Source organism: Vicia villosa, unplaced genomic scaffold, assembly GCF_029867415.1.
Source record: "Vicia villosa cultivar HV-30 ecotype Madison, WI unplaced genomic scaffold, Vvil1.0 ctg.000368F_1_1, whole genome shotgun sequence".
In the NCBI taxonomy this organism is placed as follows: Eukaryota; Viridiplantae; Streptophyta; class Magnoliopsida; order Fabales; family Fabaceae; genus Vicia; species Vicia villosa.
In genome coordinates, this window is record NW_026705169.1 from 536,503 (window position 1) to 558,561 (window position 22,059).

The 22,059-nt window shown below is 32.0% G+C and overlaps 3 protein-coding genes across 17 annotated transcripts in view; all 3 read left to right on the plus strand.

Annotated features, from left to right (window-relative positions):
* The window catches only part of LOC131627575 (heavy metal-associated isoprenylated plant protein 39-like), a 61,394-nt gene extending 41,348 nt beyond the window's left edge, over positions 1–20,046 (plus strand). The window contains exons 1-2 of one of the 2 annotated variants that reach the window (XM_058898415.1): positions 19,006–19,155; positions 19,312–20,046. In XM_058898415.1, the coding sequence (XP_058754398.1) occupies positions 19,150–19,155; positions 19,312–19,872 (567 nt within the window). In that variant the 5' untranslated portion in view covers positions 19,006–19,149 and the 3' untranslated portion in view covers positions 19,873–20,046. Of the gene's footprint in view, positions 1–19,005; positions 19,156–19,311 lie in introns of those variants that run through there. The other variant, XM_058898416.1, reaches the window with a different exon arrangement.
* LOC131627578 (heavy metal-associated isoprenylated plant protein 39-like) lies at positions 5,414–6,320 on the plus strand. Its single transcript, XM_058898420.1, has 2 exons — positions 5,414–5,637; positions 5,777–6,320. Exons 1-2 carry the CDS (start codon positions 5,632–5,634, stop codon positions 6,173–6,175), a joined length of 405 nt encoding a protein of 134 aa, XP_058754403.1. The 5' UTR covers positions 5,414–5,631; the 3' UTR covers positions 6,176–6,320.
* LOC131627573 (protein trichome birefringence-like 6) lies at positions 6,913–11,742 on the plus strand. 14 transcript variants are annotated; one of them, XR_009291508.1, is made up of 9 exons: positions 7,496–7,635; positions 7,742–8,109; positions 8,203–8,469; positions 8,591–9,363; positions 9,493–9,550; positions 9,642–9,774; positions 10,204–10,306; positions 10,516–10,562; positions 11,495–11,742. XR_009291508.1 is itself a non-coding variant. In XM_058898413.1 (7 exons), the coding sequence occupies exons 1-3, from the start codon at positions 7,352–7,354 to the stop codon at positions 8,771–8,773; spliced, it is 660 nt and encodes a 219-aa protein (XP_058754396.1). In that variant the 5' UTR covers positions 6,913–7,351; the 3' UTR covers positions 8,774–8,779; positions 9,241–9,363; positions 9,607–9,774; positions 10,204–10,562; positions 11,495–11,742. The 14 variants fall into 14 exon arrangements, 2 of the variants coding, with proteins under 2 accessions (XP_058754396.1, XP_058754397.1); XR_009291506.1 differs by having other exon boundaries at positions 7,742–7,871; positions 7,964–8,109; positions 10,204–10,562; XR_009291504.1 differs by having other exon boundaries at positions 7,742–7,871; positions 7,989–8,109; positions 10,204–10,562.
* Positions 20,047–22,059: the final 2,013 nt, after the last annotated feature.

Consider the following 22,059-nt stretch of genomic DNA (forward strand, 5'->3'; position numbering starts at 1 on the left):
GGCTGGCGCGGTGATTCACGGCTGTTTCTGAGGTAGTTCTAGGCTAAGCTTAAACCTTTAAATTAATTACAACATTGAAAACCACTAAATAGTAAAATGCAAATGAATAATTTTTTGATACAATGCCATGTTTTTGAAATTAAAATACCAAATTGTCACAGGTTGAACAAAAAATTTTAGGATGCCACTTCTTACTCTGACGCATGCCATTGATTTGACGAGCATAAACATTAAATTTTGCTCTTTGTAGGCTCGACCATCCATTAGCCTGAGCACACATCAAAGAAAATAAAAAAACTTTGATGATAAAATTTGAATATATATTCACTACAAAAAAAACTACAATTAGCCAGGTGAAATTCACCCCGCAAAAGCAAAAATCACCCTGCAACTCCGTAATTGCGAGGTGAGCTGTTCACCCTGCAAAAACGTTAGTCGCAAATATTTGCAAGGGGATTAACACCCCGCAACTTTTCCAGGTGGTTTTCACCCCGCAACATTGCCAGGTGGTTTTCACCCCGCAAACACGCTTTCCAAGACTTTTTAGTGAACTATGTTCCATGTGACAGTTTCGTTCAGAGCAGGTGTGACAGTTGAGTCAGAACAGTGTTAGGGGACTTGCGGGGTGAATTTCACTTGGCAATATTTGAATATTCAAAAACTTGCAGGGTGAAATTCACCGGGCAAATAGTTTAAGATCCCATGTAACATACACCACGCAAAATGTAACGCAGATAATAAAAAACTATATATTTATATTATTCTAAATATTAAAATTAATATTTAGAATAATATAAATATAATAAATAATTTAAATTCAATAAAAATATATATTTATATTATTCTAAATATTAAAATTAATATTTAGAATAATATAAATATAATAAATAATTTAAATTCAAAAAATTTTAAAAATGCGAGTTTATAATTATTTCTAATTATTTAAATTCATACTTAATATAAAGAAATTTATAATTAATCAAAAATATTTAAATTCAAAATAATATTCATTGAGGATCTGGGATGTCCGCATTATATTCGTGTAGTCTGCTGAACCCCCTGATTAGACTGAGGCAAAGGGCAATACATAGAATTTGAAGGAACCTCAACTACACGTATCCTCGTGCGACGAACTTTCTTAACACTCTTACTTTTATCCTCGGGACGTGGATGCATTTTACCTAATTAAAAGAAAAGAATTTGATTATAACATATTTAATAAACAATATGCATCATTAAGATAAATTTTACTCTGTCAGTTGTTGACCCCCTGCACTTTAAATTTTATGTAGTTTAATTTTATTACTAAAAAAATGTTAAATTACAATTCAATGACATTTTTAGATTTATTTAATGATTATAAGAAAACTTTGAAATAAGATATTATAAAAATACTAATGCTAATAAGAAATACTGGTGACAGAATAGAAGTTCTAATGCTAATAACTCATTTTTTTTCTTTTCTACTTTTTGTGCTTCATACTGGTGACAGAATAGAAGTACTAATACTTATAAAAAAATACTTTTTCTAATTATAAGAAAAAGAAGTACTACCGAGAACCGATACGACAAAAACCTAAGCACCCAGAGATCAAATCCCACTATTGAAATCAATTTGACAGAATAGCTACTTCATACTGGTGTTGGGAAGATGATTTCGAAATGACTCTAAAACTGAACTCACTCCCTGTAATTACTTGCTACAAGCACAAACCTCTAAAGAATCCTAAATTCCAATGCACACTGGCCATAGGCAACAGAGTCACGATTGGCACTCAATAGACAGTCACAAAACAGATAAGCATCTCTTCTTGGGACCTAAATTCCTCATCTTGGAAATCATATCACAAAAAGCATCTACCTCTTATGCTCTCTAAATTCCAACTAGGCAACATATTGTAATACACTCTTTTCACTAATCGCCTGCAACAGTTTCACCTGAATCAAACAACCACGCCTAATCTAATTATACTATGTCTTCTCCTATTATGACCCTGTTGACTCACAACCTCCACCATATGTAAAAGTGTATTTTTATGATGTGAAAAGAATTATAAATTAACGGAAATTTCGAACGGTAATTTTATGTGAAAAGAGCTGACATTTATAAACACGTTCAGAAACTACGCATAAAAGGAATTCAGAGCTAAATAAACAATCTAACTCTATAACATTCTACTAGCTTGATTAATTCTCACCTCAAACCAAATCGAACTTCAAACCTAACTCAGATTCAATTCTGCATCTCAATACAAAGCTGCCGAACAAATATGTCAAGCAAGGTACATTACCTGCAAAAAATATACAGAAAATTAGAATTGAATTCATGCCCAAAAGAATTCAAAATAATAATACTACATGAAGCTGCAAATCAAAGCAAACAATTCAAGTTCTACAAATTCATACCAAACCAAAACACTTCAAGGCCAATGTCAATTCTTCGTATCAGTTCAACTCGAGCCATTGTATTCCGCATCCATCTGAGAGAAAAAACCTGCAATCACATATCAAAACCAAACCTTGGATCACACATCAATTCATCGTATTTCACAAGGATTTCTGCCAACAGATACAAACTTGCCCGCTGCGGTTCCAGCCTTTACCTTCAAATTCACCTCTTCGTTTCGTAGAGATCCTGTAAAATGAAACCGAAAAAGATGCTTTAAAACATGCCCAAACTTACATATTATCCTTTCCTTTTATGCCTCATTTCTACGGCGACCTACGGCGACCGTTATAGTGTTATCCACCGCTAGGACGACTTTTGTTATTGTTGAATGGACTAACAATTATGTACTGATAACTATAGTTAGTAATTCTATGTTAGTAATTCTATCAAATAACACTAACATTAGCCACATAATTTTCCAATAGAGGTAGAAAGACAACAACTTGTTATGGTTGTACGTAATCTCAAGAATGGTAAGAAGATCTAGAAAGTTTTACTGGTGTTGTGTTTCATACGAGGGGGGGTTACAAAGGAAGCAGGATATGATCATGATTACCATAATGGTAGAACAATATTTATTCTGTATTTTTTGCACTTCTGTTGTGACCTATATATCCTATACATCAACTAACAGTTTTACTACTGGGCGGCACAGTCCAATATTTATGCCCGTACTATGCATTGGCGAGAGATCTCTGAAACTCGAGACTCCAAAATTCATGCCGTATAAATTGATGTTGGAGTCTCATATAGGCCGCATGTAGCATTTGGTTTATTTATATTCAGTTTGACATTCTTTGTATGCAATGTAACAATAATGAGACATGTGATTGAGAATGTGGACAGAATAAAAAGAAAGAAAACAGACTATGAAGTCTGGAAATATACAAATAATTCTCAAGTTACCTTTATAATCATTTCTTCATATTCTATATTTTCTCATTATAATTTAATTCGAAGTTCCAACAAACTATTGTTACAATCAAAATGAAATAGACACCTGAACTCCACCGTCGCCGCCTTCCCTTTGAGAAATCTGAAACTCACGATTCTTAGCTAGTAACACCACGTCCAATACTGCAAAGGCATAACGCTAAAATATCAAACTCAAATCGTAGAAACCATGGAAGAGAAATCTCAAACGAAAAACGAAGTTCACTAGAGTACTTGATTGAAAAACCACGAACTCAAAACCCCTGAACGAGAAATCACCAACACTGTATGAGAAACCCCAAATGTTGAAACCCTAGAAACAAACGATTGCAACCTGGAAGCCTCGAAAGGAATGATGCAGCTTGCAAGAAGGGTTTTGTGGATATTTTGTTTTTTGAGTGAATCGGGTTTGGGAGAGATTTTGGGAGATGATGGTTCCTTCAGAGAGTGAACTGCAAAACGAGAGAGTGAACGAGAACCTGGGAGATGGACTTGAAAAGGTAACAGTATTAAATAAATCTTGGGGGATGATAAATACCTAGCAAATTTTATTATCGTTGACACTTGCCGCGTGCATCACACCCCGCAATCTCCGTGTCTGACACATGTCCCTACCACTTTCTATCGTCATTAATTATCAGGTTTATTTTTCTCCAAAATTTTCAAAAGAAACTTGCGAAGTGGACCTCACCTCGCAACGAAAAAAGGCATTGAGACTTGCGGGGTGGTTTGCACTTTGCAAATTTTGTGTCAATACAATCTGCAAAAAATCACCTGCTCCCCTGACTTCTTGGTAAATTTAATATTTAATTTCCAAAAACTTTTTTAAAACATTGTTGCGGGGTGTTTAACACTCTGCAACTTTTTTTCCAAAAATTTCAAACTTTCCCCCTCCTTTGCGAGACGGAAAAATATTTATATATATATTTTTTAAGAAAACTAAGTTGCGAGGTGATTTGCATCCCTTAACTACAATCATTTGCGAGGTGCTAGTCACCTGGAAAATTCACCCAGCTAATAACCATTTTTCTTGTAGTGATTAATTAATACATTGAACAGAAAAGATATACTCCCTCCGTCCCAAATTATAAGAGAAAATCACTTTTTAGATTCATTGAAGAATTAATGTATCTGGTCTTTATATAGACCAAATACATTAATTATTCAATGAATCTAAAAAGTAATTTTCTCTTATAATTTGGGACAGAGGGAGTATGTACACTTAAAATGTACACTACACCGTATAAATCTACGCTTAATATACTATTTCTATTTTTTTATTAATTTATATTTTCTTGGATTTTGTGCGACCAACATTTGCTTTGTTGTTTTTTACGGTGTACATACCTGTAAGAAATAATAGTGTATAGATAGCACCCCTGTACATTTAAATAATTTTAAAAAATGAAAAGTAGAAAACCCCTTCACGTGTTCAGTCAATGGATGGCCGAGTCAGTTAAAATAATAATGCAAGTGTGAGTAAGTGGAGAAATAGTCTCACATTGAATTAAAATGTGGTGACTTGAGAATATATAAATGAGACAATCCACTCACCAATCACTTTAAGGTTTTAGGTGGATAAATGGTGTGTCTTTCAAAAAAAAATGTCTAATTCTAAACTATGTATCAATGCTCCTAGTAACTCCCTTTAACAAATAGTATTTTCGCTCGTCCGATCAATGACCGTGCTTTGGAGCCTTGGGAAATTTTTTTCAAACTTTGGCAAAGTGGTGTTTTAATTTCAAATACATGGTATTGCAGTAAAAAAATGGCAAATGGATGTACTCGTACACATTTGATGGATGTACTTGTATGAATGCTCTTTTAAGGATTAATCCAGCTTAGGTGTACCTTAGAACTGGTCATAACTAAAATAGTAAATTTCCTACTTTAATTTTCACCTTCTTAATGTCCTTTTATGTAGGTTGCTGCGTTCCAAGAAGGAATGGTATATTGGAATTTGGAAATCAAACAAATTATAGATTTGAAAAAGTCCTTTATATTTGCTGCTTAAGTTTCGAAGAAGACCACACACTACTCTCTTGACTTGTTTTCGTTGACCCTTCCTATCTCATCAATCACTCTTATTTCATTGCTATAAAAACCCTCCAACAATCATCTTCAATTCATAACTTCTTTTCAATTTGAAAATTTACATCTTCCTTGAATCTCTATATTCTATTACAATTTGCATCAAGTGTTCTTCTACCTTATAGCTCTTATCTCACATATCACAAGCTTCCATCACAATGATGGTAAGTTCTTATCCTTATTTTCTTCATCATTATTCCAATTTTTCATTCTGTGCTTTATTTTTTGTTAATTTCATGCACGTTGTGCTATAAATTAAGAGAGTCTTCAACCCTAACAACTAGTTGAACTTTTGTTTTACAGAAAGTTGTGTTAAAGTTGGAAATAAATGAAGACAGAATCAAGCAAAAAGCTATGAAGGCAGTCTCTGGCCTTTCAGGGGTTGAGTCAGTTTCAGTGGACATGAAAGACAAGAAATTAACCTTAATTGGAGATATTGATCCAGTAAAAGTAGTTGGTAAGCTAAGGAAGTTTTGTCATGCTGAAATCATTTCTGTTGGACCTGCTAAAGAAGAAAAGAAAGATGAACCTAAAAAGAAAGAAGATGCTAAGAAGGATTCAACAAAAGAAAATATTGTGATTAATCCTTTCATGTTCTATGGAACACATGACTATTATAATCATCAAATGAAGCCACAATACAATCCTTATTACGGTGCTGCTAGCGTTGAAGAGGACCCTAATAGCTGTGTTATCATTTAAATTTTTTATATTATATTGGATAAAAAGTTAATCTGAAAAACTATTGTATTTGTCTCTCTTTTTGGCTTTTCTTTGATGATTTGCAAAAGCATAATGATGTATATAGTGTTGATTACAATATGAGGCTTGCAAGACTATTCTTTTACATTGGCTTTATATAATAAGTACATTCTTAATTAGAATGATACTGTCTAAACTTTTTTTTCTTGACACATGATACTGTCTAAACTTATAACTTCATTTCTCCAAGCCTTTTCTTTTGTGACTATAATTATCATGAAAACTGAATAATTGAATTTACTATTAACTACTGTGATTTGTCACGAAACTGTAGCCCAGTGGTGTAGAGAATTATGAAACATGATCAAGGTTACACTACTAGAAATATGGCCTACGGCCACGCTAAATTTTTCCACAACTCAAAAACTGTGGCCACATATAGGTTTTAGCCAGAGTTTTAAAACCGTGGTCATATGTTTTGAAATATTGAATCCGGAGTGTGAAACTGTGGCCTTTTCTTCATTTGCAAGAGATAACAAACTGCAGATAGTTTAAGCCGCAATAGAAAAACCGCGACATTATAATTTTCATCTCAAACTGTGTCCCAAACCCAAAAAATATACCGCCAAAACTTCCCTCTATTTTTTTTAGTTTCCCTTCTTAATTATTTTCTTTTCTAATTTTTTTTAGATTAAAAAAAATTGAAAACGTAAATACAAGTGTTATACTTCTAACCTAATATTGTTCTTCTACACCCTAAGAGATAGTTCTCAGTCAAGAACCCCTCATTTGACAATTCATATTTCTTTGTTCCAAACCCTAAATTCAACTTCACCTCCTCATCACCGAATCAAACCCTAAAATTAAAGGTCCTCACTCACAAGCACACCATGAATCTTCATCTCTTCTCATCTCTGGGTCGCAGCTTAGTTGAAGATTTTGGATTTTGGGTTTTTCACTCTCTTCCTCACTAAATCCACCACAACAACACCTTCACCACAAAACACTCTTGTAGCAAATCTTCTACCGTTAACAGTCCACTGTTTCACTAAAAACATCTTCACTCGTGCAAATATCTCTACTCTAATCGATAACCGTCTTTCCAGAAGCGTCAACAAATCCAAATCTAAAGCTATAGAAGACGATATTGTTGGTTCGAGTTTTGGTTTTGGTGAAATGCGTGGTAATGGAACGATGGTTGGAGTGGTGGGTTTAGTGGGTAGAAGTAAAGTTTCGGTTTTTGAGAAAGGTGAAGTGAAGAAGAAGAAGAAGAAGAAGAAGAAGATGGTTAAAGGGTGTGATTTGAGTAAAGGGTATTGGGTTTTTGATGAAAGGTATCCTCTTTATGGTGGAGCTTCTTATCCTTTTGTTGATGAAGGTTTTGATTGCGAGGGGAATGGAAGATTGGATAGAAATTTTACTAAGTGGAGATGGCAACCTCAATATTGTGACCTTCCAAGGTACTGTCAAATTCAATCTTTTGGAATACTTTACTTTAGTCTCTTTTTTTCCCTTTAATTTTGCAAGTGTGGTTATGCTTATGAGTTTGATTAACCGTTATTTTAGTGTTGGGTCGGTTCATACAAGGTAAAGGACTAGCTTCAATTGGGCCCCCTGCATTGTTCTTCTGGATTAGTCGGTCTTAAAGAGAGACTTTTTACTATTAGGAGTAACATATGTGAAGTTAGTAGCAAAGGTGAAGTTAATTTTATTCTTTAAGTACTGTTTTTTTGTGTTATAGATTCAATGCAACAAAAATGTTGGAGTTGATAAGAGGAAAAAAACTAGTTTTTGTGGGTGATTCAATTAATAGGAACCAATGGGAATCAATGTTGTGCATGTTATTGAGTGATGTTAAAGATCTACAGAGAGTGTTTGAGGCACGTGGAAGGAAAATTACCAAAGAGAAAGGGAACTATAGTTTCAGGTTTCTGGTAATTCTGCGTAACCTTACTATTTTCGCAATGTAGAATAATATATGATTAGTTATGAAGTATTAGATTTTTACTCGTTTTTCAAACTTATAGGATTATCAATGTAGAATTGAGTACTATGTAAGTCATTTTAGTTCATGAAAGCAAGGCGAGAGTAGGGCAGAAATGAAGAACGACGCTGCGAATTGATGTCATTGATCACGGTTCGTCGAGATGGAGAGGAGCTGATATTTTGGGTTTCAACACAATGGTATCATTACAAAACCAAAGCTGGGTTAGTACCTCTCTTAAATTTCCCAATTGAAGCCTTGTGCAGCGCTACCTCTCTCTCCTTGCCTTCCTGCAAATCGCATTTTCCTAGTATATTTCACACCTCTCATTCCTTTTCGCTGATGCTTTTGTTTATCTTTCTATTCCTTTTCAGTTATGCTTCTATCCATTATTTTCATTATCTTAATCTTTCTCATACATTTTGTTTTAGGCAGGAGGTCTTGCAGGAGGTCTTCATGAGGGTGCTAAAGTGATTGAGAAGCATGCCGCACAACTCTATACTCTAGTCGAAGATTGTGACCAACCCGATTATGTCAAATTGGTGAAAGCCCTTTGTGCAGAACATAATGTTAGTTTGCTGACAGTTCCAAGTGCATTGACACTTGGAAAATGAGATGGTGTAAGTGCCCTTCACCCTTAACCTAGTTTTGGTTGAAGCAACAGCTCTACCATATCTAGAGATTTGACCTAATGAACTAAGTTTAGATGAAAAGGCAGAGTTACTCTTTTTAGATCAGGGGTATGTATGCCAATTCATTCAACACGACTATTGTAATTCTTGAAGTTGGTTGGAAAACCGGGAAATAACTTGCACTTTTATGAGTACTCTTCATTTAGTCTAGTGTTTGGTTTACAACTGGCTTACACCTAAGGAAGTAGAATTTCACAACCGTGAAATGACTTGTTAGGAATATGTGAAGTTAACAACTAAGGAAGTATTAACAATTTAATTAATTTCATTTTGCAGCTTGTTAGTTTAATGTTTGGTTTACAACTGGCTTATACCTAGAAGAATTAGAATTTGTTATGTGCTGATACTTATTTCAATTTGATGGTAAAAACTTTGTTGCAAATTTGAAGGAACCTTTTAATCTTCAAAGGGGTTGGCTTTTGTGAGCTGGAGTTGGACTTGTTGGTGCTCTAGTTTCAATTGGATTGACAGGAGTTAATGTGTCCTTTAGTTGAGAAACCCCACAAAGAGAGGTTAATAATTTATCTTTGATCATTTACAAAGAATTCTTATGTAATGGTTTGAATAGAAATTATATAACCAATGGTTTTAAGGGTTCTTATACGCTAAATCCGTTGTGTGTTTAATCATTATTGTTGTAGGTGCAGCTATTTTCTCTTCTTTCTCTACTGCAGTAGTTAAGTTATGCTCCTTAGAGCTGTAAGATTTATTCTTCTTAGATTGAATATCCATGTTTGGGTTCTTTCTTGTTTTAGGCTCACTCACTATTGGGTCTGACATGGGATAACAGGTTTTAAGAAGAAACGTCAATGGAGAAGAGTGACTTGATGCTGGACTTAGCCGCTTGGAGATTTGCGAGGCACTTGGATTTCACTGCCGGTCCGTCATTTACAACACCCCCCGCAAAAACTTCTGGTGAAGAGGTTAATAAAATTACTTTTTGTTTTTTCTTTTGAATGTGTTGCATTTAATGATAATCAACTTTGAGATGCTAAAGTGTATGTATAAGTGATGTATGTTTGGAGTTTTTGTATAAGTTGAGATTGTATAAGAAACATAAGGCTTTTTTACTGGAAGTTAGCTTTTAATTGAAGACAAGGGTTCTTGTCTATAATTTGATTTGATATGTGAAAACCATGATTCTTGGAGATTTTTTAAAGGTAAGGATGGTTGCATAAGTGCTAGTGTTAAAGATCATTAGGGATGAAAGTCTGAATTTCCTTCCAATTGTAAATGATTCATTTCACTAAAACATCCATGGGACACCAATGTATGTATGATTAATATTTTGATGAGAATCCGGATTTGTTATCTACTTTAGTTTAACCCTGCCATGATAATACTTCACGCAGATTCTTGCTACTGGATCTTTGGATGGAACGGCAATAATTAAGTCAAATTTGTTATTGAAGCTGTTTGGAATTCATCTCATTTGGCTGCAAATATTTCTTACAAGTAAAGCTTTGGGTTTCATGTATATCTAATGGAAAGTTATTATACAAATCATGATATCATTGTTAAATTGATACAAATCATGGCGAGGTTGGCGACGTAGGCGAGGTCTGGCAATCAGACAATTCTGACATGAACCAAAGGAGAGGCAATAGGAATTTTGAGAATTTATATAGTAACACTTCCCCTGATTATTTGCCTTTTGAATTCAGGGCTTGAAGTTGTCCTCGAGGCAGCATGCACATTTCTTGACACCCAGGTTAGTAAAACTACATAATTAAATCAGAGGCTAATTTCTGTTGGTTTTTATATTATGAATTTTCTCTCTTAAATCAGAGGCTAATTTTCGTAGTGTTATGTAGTTGTTTGATTAATTTATTATTGAATATATTTTAGTTGTTATTGACATTTTATTTACCTACATAGATATTAGAGAATTTGTTTATTATAATCTTTTTAGTACAATGTTGCGTCACAACAAAGAATTATCTTTATTCATATAATTATAATTTTTAATTCACATTTATTATGTTTAAAATCTTAATTATCTTAATAAAGAATTAGTTATTATAGAATAAAGAGATATAATTATTGTATTATTGTAAATTAATTGCTCCTGTTTGTTTTTGTAATTAGGCTTAATTGCTCATATCTTTTGATATGATGCTATCGGTTTGAATTTAATAAATTTGTATTTACAATCTGGTTCTGATGTTGAATAATTAAATAATTCATTTTTATTAATTTATTTAATGTGTTTGTTAGTGATACTTTTATCAAAGTAAGCTAATTAGAGTATTGATAAAATATTTTACATTTTATTAGAAAATATAGAGTATATGGTTAGAATAGTCTTATAAGATGAACATATGGTATCATATAGATGAACATGACATCACAAAAACATTAGAAAAATGTTTGTTTAGTCATATATGAATGTGTTGGTAGATTAATATGGTGTCCATGATGTTGGATTGAATTAAGATAATATGTGACAAGTGGTGTTAATGTAATAATATGTAAAGGTACTAATGCATTTAATTGCTAGTCTTATTGTTGTTTTTTTGTATATATTAATTAAGTAAATATGGTATGGTTACGATGTTAAAAGGTGTATGATAAATAAATTATTTTTGCTTAATTTCTTAATACTTATATTTGACATTTTAATATTTGGAATGTAATGAACAGATTCGGAAGAGAACAATAGGTCAAAAACAAGGTTCGCATGTAGGATGACCTAACTCTGTTATATCAGAAACATATAGCAAGTGAAAACATAGAGGCGAATCCAGGACTCGTTTTATATTTAGTTTTGGTTTAGGTTTATTAGATGTATAATGTACTTAGTCAATCACGATGCTATTGTCATTGATGTGTAGACACTAAAATAATTTGTATTCATACAATTATAGTAATCAAGTTTTAAATTCTTCAAAGTTGATGTAAGTGATATATATATATATATATATATATATATATATATATATATATAATGACATATTTATGTAATGATACAGAAATAAACTGTGGCAAGATAAATGGTTTAGAAAGCATAACATATAACAACGGTTTTAAATATGTGGTCATAACCAAACCGTGGCTATATCTTGAACCAAAACTGTATCGTAAACGTTAAATTGAAACCGTGGCTTTACCATATAGCCACAGTTTTGCAGTCATGGCAAATACAAACCGCGGCCTTAATCAAGCTACCTAAACCGTGACCTAAAAAAGCCACGGTTGTCAAAAAGGCGTGGTCTATACCAAAAAACCGTGGACTTTACTTTAGGCCACGGCCGTATACTCCACAGTTGGATTTCCGTGGTCAAACCGTGGCCTCAGCGTTACGCCACGGTTATATTGCATATAGCCTCGGTTTCTTGGGTGTGGCAGGAGACCTTTTTTTTTTGTAGTGGTTCGATGCCTAGCAATAAATTGCCTATCATTTAACAAAGTAACCACTAACATTTTTCCAATGAAAAAAGAACGGGGAATATTCTTCTCTCTATCATGGTATCAGTAAGCTTCGGTACTAATCTCCCACTAAAAATCATATCAGACAGTTTCTCCAATGTTTCTTCAAGATTTTCATCAAGACTCATAATATTCAGAACACAAAAACTTAAGTTACTTCCCATGTATTGAAAAATCTTTACATCCAAATACTTTTTAATGATAATTTCAAACACCTTTCAATTAAAATTTATGCCGCAACAGTCACAATATGCATCATAGCAAATGCAATAATCGCAACTGCATCTGCAACTACAACCTACTACTACCACAGTTTAAAAAATGCTAGAGACTATTGTTCAAAATAATTGAAGTTGAACAATAATTGTAGATCTCAAGCAAGCATTGAATGATTAATTGTATGTGAATAATGACAATATTAAAAATACAACTGTCAATCATGTGCTGTCCCTTTTCATAATAATTCAAGTGTCTTATGCTATGTGACTTCAATTGACTTCTTCTTCTCTCTCACTCTCAGTCTTATATGGTCTTCTTTTCCTTTTAAATACCTTCGAGCTTAGATAAACTTCACTACAGTAGCTTCTGCCCCACCAAAGTCAGCATCAATGAATTCTAGATTTTGTACATTCTAGTTTTTGTTTTATTTTACTATTATTCAATAAAATGAATTGAAATTGTTTATTGAAAACTTCTCACACAATTTTGCTCTGTTTTCAATCCCATGTAAAACTCATTAAACAACTACTACCTTGTTTTTGTTTTTACTAGTAACTACTTTACATTCAAAGTTTCAGACCTCATGTCATAAATTCAACTTACGCTTCACCTTAATTTCTTCAAAAAATCACTTTTAATTGGGAAAAATGTTTTTTTCCTTCATGTTTTAAAGTGATTTTGGAGGTTCTAAACTCCTAACAGTCCTCTACTTTTGTTTTATGACAGAAAATAGTGCTTCAAGTGGATAACTTTTTACAGAAGTACCTCACTTCTCTATTTTTTCACCAAAATACCATCTTTTCTACCCTATATACCAAATTATTATGTTTTTAAACAAAATTTTTTTGGTACAAGGCACTCTCGCCCAATATTTTGGAGGGAATATTGAAAATTACAAAGAATCGTCTTGTAATGCAACGTGAGTTAAAAATCGTAGAGGGTATGCCTTATGTATTTCAAAGTTTTTAAAACCAGTAACAAATCTGTGCGTTCGCACGGGTTATGATCTGGTACACACCTTTATTTTCATAATATATTTATTTTGATAAAAGATTAAAAGAAAAAAATTTAAATCAATAATAAAAATATTTATATATAAAAATATTTAGATTAATAATAGATTTATTTTCCGTATACCATTTTTGAATCATAAATATTTGGGTCATAAATACCATTTTTTTGTATATAAAAATATTTATATCAATAATAGATTTTTTCCGTATATAAATATTATTTTTGTTTAGGCATTGCTTAAAAAATATCTTAATGAATATCTTAGTGAATAGTAAATTTTCGTATCTAAAAATATTTAGATTAATAATAAATTATTTTCCTGAATATCGTTTTTAATAAAAAATAATTGGATCATAATTTCATAAATACTATTTTTCTTATTTAAAAATATTTAGATCAATAATAGATTTTTTCCTATATACAAATGGGAGAACCTATTTGTTGATAAGATATGTACTATATTGCAGTTGTGTCCTTTGGATAAAGAAAGACTATTAAATTGAAGAAGACCGCAAATAATTGGATATGATATGACTAAAAATTGGTCATTAACATGTCTAATATACATACTGTGTACTTATAAAACTTGAAATATAAAGAAGCAAATATCTATAACTGAACAAAGTAATTTGTTCAAAATAATGCATTAATTGTCGGTGATAGGGATGGACAACAATTCGAGACCCGCCCGAGATCCGCTATGACCGATTTGAAATATGTTGAAACAGGCGGTTACAGACGGATGTCGGTTGAAAAAACTGATAAATTCGAGTTTCAATGAGTACTATAGGTTCGGTTCGGATGGTGACAATTAATCCATCGAAACTCATATCCGACCAAAGTGTGATTATTTTGATCTGAATAGTATAGTGTACTACTAATAGTATCTGTTTCCTACACCATTTCCTAGACGACTTTGAGACCCACAAATTAATATTATTTAAATGCTACTTCAATTTTCAAACCCATAATTAGTATTATGTAAATGTTATTCAGTTTTGAGACCAACAGATTAGTACAACTTTAAATGCTATATACAAGTTAATTAATTTATATCCATGATCATATTCACGTGTCATGTGTTATCTACAATCATTCTTATAATCAATTCATTTCTTCTCTCACTTGCAATTGCTTTCTTCTCTCCTTTTTTTTCTCCAAAACACACCACATACACCATTTTTAACTTATGATTCTAAAATATGCTAATCTCGAGCTTTCTCTTCATACCATAGTCATACACCATTTAACTCCTGTTTTTAAAACATGTTGATCTCGAGCTTTCTCATCCACCATATGTATGGCTAGTTAACATTTCTATACTTAAGTTTATTCCAACTATTTACTAACAAGAAAAGATACATTGTTATTTTGTTCTCCTACTTAGATCTTCTCCAAAGATTATATACATTCCGGATCTTACTTCAAAAAGAAGTGAAATTTGATTTTTCGTTATTGATTTTGATATTTTTTTTAATTTTTCTGAGTTATGTTATCCAATTGAATCCACCCGCAAAAACCGTCACCCGCAGAAACCGATATGTGAAACGGACACGTGGACAATTTTTGGCCCGAAACTGTCCGCAGCCGACAATTTTTGGCCCTAATTCTTTTACTTTCTCATTCATCTTCAACCTAAATCCATATCTTTATTTACTTTTTTTTAATATCTTTATCATTTTTCTCCTTGTCACCTTCTTTTTAACATATTTTCCTCTTTTATTTTTCAGGTTGGGGTTAGATCTGACATTATGAAGAAGGAAAAGATTATCAAACAACTTCAACAATATAGGTAAAAATTCACGATCTACAATTTATGCTCATGAAATTTAGGATTTTTTCAATACAATGTATGCTTTAAGTGTTCTATTTTAAAGCAATATAGAATTTTCTACAATTTAGAATGTTCCATTTTACTATTCATCTTCTTCATTAAGTTTATCATTGATTTCGATTTTTTTAGTGCTTACTTCCATTTATGGTTTTCTGATATATTGTTTATGATGTTTTGTTGTGTGCTTTATGTTCTTCTTCGTAACGTTTATCATTGATGGTGTTTTGTTTTGTGATTTAGATCTGACATGATGCTATGATGTGTGTTTGGTGTTTCATTAGATCTAGAGAAAAATATTTTCTTTCCTTTTTAACTTTATTTTTATTCTCTTCTATCATTTTTGGTTTTTTATATTTCATTTTCATTTTGTTTGTTGTTACTTATGGATGGCTAAAAATTATTAACACTAAGGATGATGTATAAATGATTGACATCACCAACGATGTGTTTCTGGTTTTGGAGTATCTTGACCTTAGTCATGAGACATACATGGTCGATCTGTTTTCACATATACTTGGCCGATTTGTTTCCACCTTCATTGTTAACATAAAATTCGGATATTTTTTCAAGGTATGTGTTCCTTCAAGTTTCTACTTCCACTATTTCTTCATAAGAGGATTTTTTTTATTCAAAAAAAAATTGTTTGGAATAGACTCAAATCAGACTCAAAAAATTTATTCAATAAATTATTGTTTTCTGTTCTAAATGAGACTCAAATCATAATAGTTATTTTCCGTGTCATATTTTCTTTCTCTATTCTTCTCATCTTCAACTCCTCTATTTTCTCTGTATATTTTTTTTTTACTTTTACTTTCTATATTTTTTCTATATTTTTTTTTCTTTTAGTGTGTTAAACATATATTTTATTTTGAAACATTTGATTATCTTTTAAAGAAAATAAATATCTTAAAAGAATATGTGAATACAACTTTTTGCCTTTTTTTTCTTTTTGTATTGATATTATTTTGGGAGGTTGATTTTCTAATGTCAGTAAGTTTTGGTTTAATTTGTTTTGCAAGTCTATAATTGGTTTGTGATACAACTCTGATTTTATGTTTATAATTTCTTGTGTTTGTTGTTGATTATTTTGGAAGGTGGATTTTTATGTTTTATTGATATTGTGCCTTCCTTGAATTTGCAGAAATCAAGTCAAGCTTCGAGTATAGTCCCGGGGCTTTGTTGATTTCCCAACACCGGGTTTTTATCATTTAGATGATGAGACATTTGGTACGGTCCAGATATGGGACCATTTTACTAGAGAGGGTCCCGTAATGCTTCTCCATTGATCGATTTTGCTTATGTGAATCTGAATTTGGATCCGAGGGTGTTTACCGACAGACTTTTCCTAGGAATTGAGGTCGAGACCTCTAGTTGACAGGAATTTCATAGAATTGGATCCAGTCTCAGAATGTCTATTGTTGTCATTTCACAGCGGTTCGAATTTGATATAAACGATTGATTGGAATTGGGTTGGAGTTTGACGGATTCAATCAGTGTAGATATGAAATTTTAACCTCGTGAGACTTCGACTTCTCCACCAAAAATGCTTTTGGGTTTCAGATCTGAAAATCGAACGTGAATGGAAATCGCAGGAATCGGAAATCGATTTCCATAGACGACGCCATTATTCTGTTGCGAAACCAAAAATGGATGAGGTCGGAAAAGTTACGGTCGAGCGAAGCTTCACCGCTGATTCCCTAATACGGTATCCTGGATCCAAGGTTGCGATCGCGGTGCTTCTTAAACCAAAAACGTTGATCTTGAATCGACGTTGTAAATCAGCAACAACCTTGAATCGATGTTGCTAATCTCCGATGCGACAGTTCCAGGGGTGGGGGGTACTTGCATGGAGATTAGAGAATGTATACTTGAAAACCCTTTATATAGATTTATATCTCGAATTTATTGGAACATGTTAGATAAATAAGCCTCTATTATTGGACCTTAGGCCACCGTGGAGAAATGAATCCTCGGATCTTTGGCAGAACACAAATTAAAAAATGTGAAAAATGAAAAAGAGATAAAAGTAATTTTATCAATTATTCTGGTTAATAGTGTGTTTTAATTATCATTAGTTTAAAGTAAAAATAATAATATTAATTATGACATTAAGTTTTCTTTTCTTTGACGGACTTTTGTGTAAGACGGATAAAAAATGTTATACAAAGAGAAGAACAAATAGGTATAATTCACAAGAGAAATTGGTTCTGTTTTTTTTTTTTCTTCTTTTTTTCATATCTTTCATGATTACACATGTCTGCTTACATACCTTTTTATTTTGAATTTTTTCAAATAATCCTATAGTTTTTTATAGATCAACGTTACATACTAAATATAATTTTACAATTTTAATATCTTGCATAGATTAATCATTAAATTAACTATTAAACTAATTACAACATTAACCACCACCAAGTAGTAAAATGTCAAATGGATGTACTCATATTTGATGGATGTATGTACATCTACAAATACTCTTATTAAAGATCAATCCAACTTTACTCTTCACCGTCTAATGTCCTTTTATGTAGGTTGCCGTGTTCCACGAAGGAAGAGTATATTGGAATTTGGAAATCAAACAAAGGAAATTTCTTTACCCACCTCCTATCCTTCTTAAACATCTCTGGCGAATTTACCAAAATACCCCTTGTTATGGAAATGAATTTCCGAAAACGTACTTTTTATTGAAAAAAAAGGTGTTTTCGGAAATGCACTTCCGAAAACACGAAAAAAAGGTGTTTTCGGAGATGCATTTCCGAAAACACCCCCTTTTTGAGTTTTCGGAGATACATTTCCAAAATCAAGGTGAATCAAAATTTCCTAAATAATTTTAAAGTTAAAAATAATTTTTAACTTATATAAATATATAATATATTAATATATAATCATATAATAATTATTATAAATTAAAACACTCATTTTTTTAATTTTTATAATTATTATATAAATATATAAATATATTTATAATTAATATATAATAATTATTATATAAATATATAAATATATAATAATTTTTATAAATATACAATAATTCTTATAATTATTATATAAATATATAAATTAAAACACTCATTTTTTTATAAATATATAACAATTATTATAAATATATAAATAAAAAATTATAACCTATTTTGTAAGTGAAATTATTTTAATTTTTTTAATTAAAATTATTTTAAATTTTAAAATATGAATCAGGATAGAAATATATAATAGTTATTATTTATAACTCATAAATTATATCAAAATATATAATTATTATTATTCATTATTCATAAATTATATCAAATTTATGATATGTGAATTAATTAATATCCAAAAATTAATTTTTGGGATTTTTTTAGATTTTTTTTTGTTGTTTCGGAGATGCATCTCCGAATTAGTCAAAATCCTAATTTTTGGGATTTTTTCGGAAATGCACTTCCGAACTCTGGAAAAATTTAGAAAAAAAAATATTTCGGAAATGCATTTCCGAAGCAGGGTAAAATGGGGTTTTCGCTGGGGGTGACCCCATAGGGATAGGGAGGTGGTAAGAAAAAATCTCAAACAAATCATAGATTTGAAAAAGTCATTTATATCCGCTGCTTAAGTTTCGAAGAAAACCACACTGACACTATTTGTCTTGACTTGTTTATGTTGACTCTGCCTCTCTCACCAATCACTCTTCTTTCATTACTATAAAAGCCCTTCAACAATTACATCTTCACTTCATATCTTTACTGCATCTCTAAATTCTAGTCCATTTTGCATCAAGAATTGTTCTACCTTATAGCTCTCCTCTCACATATCACAAGCTTCCATAACAATGATGGTTAGTTAGTTCTCTTCCCTGATTAAAACCACTCTTCTATTTTCTTCATCATAGCTAAAACATAATTGGTGAATTTTCTTTTCTTATTTTAAATTTCAAGACTTAATTTTCAATAATTGCTTTGTCCTAACAACTAGTTGAACTTTTGTGTGACAGAAAGTAGTGTTAAAGTTGGATATACATGAAGACAAAATCAAGCAAAAAGCTATGAAGGCAGTCTCTGGCCTTTCAGGGGTTGAGTCAGTTTCAGTGGACATGAAAGACAAGAAACTAACACTAATAGGAGATATTGATCCTGTAAAAGTAGTGGCTAAGCTAAGGAAGTTTTGTCATGCTGAAATTATCTCAGTTGGACCTGCTAAAGAAGAAAAGAAAGATGAAGCTAAAAAGAAGGAAGATGCTAAGAAAGATCCAGCAAAAGAAAATGTTGTGATTAATCCTTTCATGTTTCATGGAACACATGCTTACTATACTCATCAGATGAAACCACAATACAATCCTTATTACCGTGTTGAAGAAAAGAAAGATGAACCTAAAAAAGTCGAGGCTAAAAAGAAGGAAGACGTCAAGAATGATTCAACAAATACACATATTATTGATCCATTGATGTTCTATGGAACACATGGATATTATAATCATCAAATGAAACCACACTACAATCCTTATTATGGCACGGTTAGTGTTGAAGAGGATCCTAATAGCTGTGTCATCATTTAAATTTTTTGTGTATGATGTTTGGTAAAAAGTTAATCTGAAAAGTTATTGTATATTTCTTTCTTGTTTTGTAAAAGTAGTAAATTAGTTATAATATGAGACTTGCAAGACTATTCTTATACATTTTATTTATATAATAAGTACATTATTAATCAATATGATAAAGTCTAAACTTAATCTTTAATTCTCTAAGTTGAACAAATATTCAACAATTAATTGATTCATAAATAAGGATAATATTATAAACAGAACTGTCAGTAATATATAAAACCTTTTCATAATAATTCAAGTGTCTTATGCTAAGTGACTTAAGTTGACTTCTTCTCTCTCATTCTCTCAGTCTTATATGGTCTTCTTTTCTTTTAAAATACCTTCAAGCTTAGATAAGCTTCACTACACCAATCCTAGTAACTTCTGCCCCACCAAACTCAGCATCAATGAATGTTAAATTTTGTACTTCCTAGTTTTTCTTTTTGTTTTTTATGATCCAATAAAATGAATTCAAATTGTTTGTTGAAAACTTCTCACTCAGTTTTGCTCTGTTTCCAATGTACAACTCATTAGCCAACTACTATTTTTTTGTTTTTGTTTTTGTTTTTTCTAGTACAAGTACTTGACATTCAAAGTTTGAGATCTCATATCATAAATTCAACAAAGGCTTCTCCTTAATTTCATAAAAATCATTTTTAATAGGGAAAAGCATTTTCTTTTCTTCTTCATGTTTTGTTAAAACTGAAATTGAGTAGGCAAGAAATATGATAGAAAGACCATGATTAAGATGAAGAAACAAGACTACACATTTGCATTATTCAGAGTCTGCATCAAGGTTTTGGATGGATTTGTGGCATCAAAGTCTCTTGAACTATGAACGTTTTCCCCATTGACACTTCGAGGCGTCGTTTCTCGAACACCCCAATAATAGTGGTATCAGGCTGTGTAGCTTTTGTGCACATCCCTTATGTGGTCTTTGCAGAGTCCAAATGATGGGAGTGGAGCAAGAATGATAATGAGGAACTGTGGCAAGATGGTAGACCATAAGAGCTGTTCTAGCACTTGCAGAAATTGGTAGTTGTACCAACTAGATATCAAAAGTGCTTTCCTACATGGTGAGCTAATGAAAGATGTCTATGTTGAGCAACTTCTAGGTTATGAGAAGAGAGGCAAGGAAAGGGTAAGATTCTAATAGTCAATCTATATGTAGATGATCTCAAAGCATCAATGAGAAAGATGCTTCCCATGAGTCATGACAGATATGGAAAAATGAGACACTTTCTTGGTGTAGAAGTAAAGCAAGACAACATATGAATCTTCATATATCAGCAGAAGTATGCAAATGAAATTCTCACAAGATTTGGCATGGATCAGTGTAACAAAATTTGTAATCCCATTGTTCCAGGCTTCAAGTTAATAAAATATAAAAATGGGAGGCCATTTTATGCCACGAAATTCAAGCAGATGGAGGGAAGTTTGATGTACATGCTAGCCACTAGACCTGACCTTGCTTGTTTAGTGTGTTTGGTAGCAAGATACATGGAAAGGCCAACTGAAACTCATCTAGCTACAGCAAGGAGGATCTTCATGTATCTTAAGGGGTCTGCACACCTTGGAATCTTGTACAAGAGGGCAGATCGTATGATGTGGCAAGGATGGAGTGATTCTAACTATGCAAGGGACAATGATGATCGGAAAAGAACCACAAGATATGTCTTCCAACTTGGATCTGGCTCTATTTCATTGTCCTCGAAGAAGCAACCAATTGTAACATTTTCAACTATTGAAGCAGAATTTGTTACTGCAGCTTCACGTGCATGTCAAGGATTGTGGATTCGAAATGTTCAACTTGGACAAACTTTAAAGGAATGCACAATCATTAGGTGTGACAATAGCTCTACAATCAAGCTATTGAAGAAACATGTGCATGGAAGGTGTAAACACATAGATGTGAGGTTTCACTTTCTCACAGACTTAACCAAGGAAGGAACCATTGAGATGAGTCATTGTAATAATGAAGAACAATTTGTTGATGTGTTGACTAAACATTTGAAGTTGGAGTCATTCTGCAAGTTGAGAGCAAAACTTGGAGTGTGTTCTCTTGAATCCATGTAAACTAGGGTATGTTGTAGGTTGTGTTGTTTTGATTCAATGATTGCTTTGTTGTAATCTGAGTTGTGTGTTCAGATTGGTTAGAAT

Excerpts from the sequence above, each read along its gene's own strand:
- LOC131627573 (XM_058898413.1), top strand. The coding sequence starts at position 7,352 with ATGCGTGGTAATGGAACGATGGTTGGAGTGGTGGGTTTAGTGGGTAGA. Across the intron at positions 7,636-7,916 it reads CAATATTGTGACCTTCCAAG|ATTCAATGCAACAAAAATGT; the intron begins GTACTGTCAAAT and ends TTTGTGTTATAG. Across the intron at positions 8,110-8,590 it reads ACTATAGTTTCAGGTTTCTG|GCAGGAGGTCTTGCAGGAGG; the intron begins GTAATTCTGCGT and ends ATTTTGTTTTAG.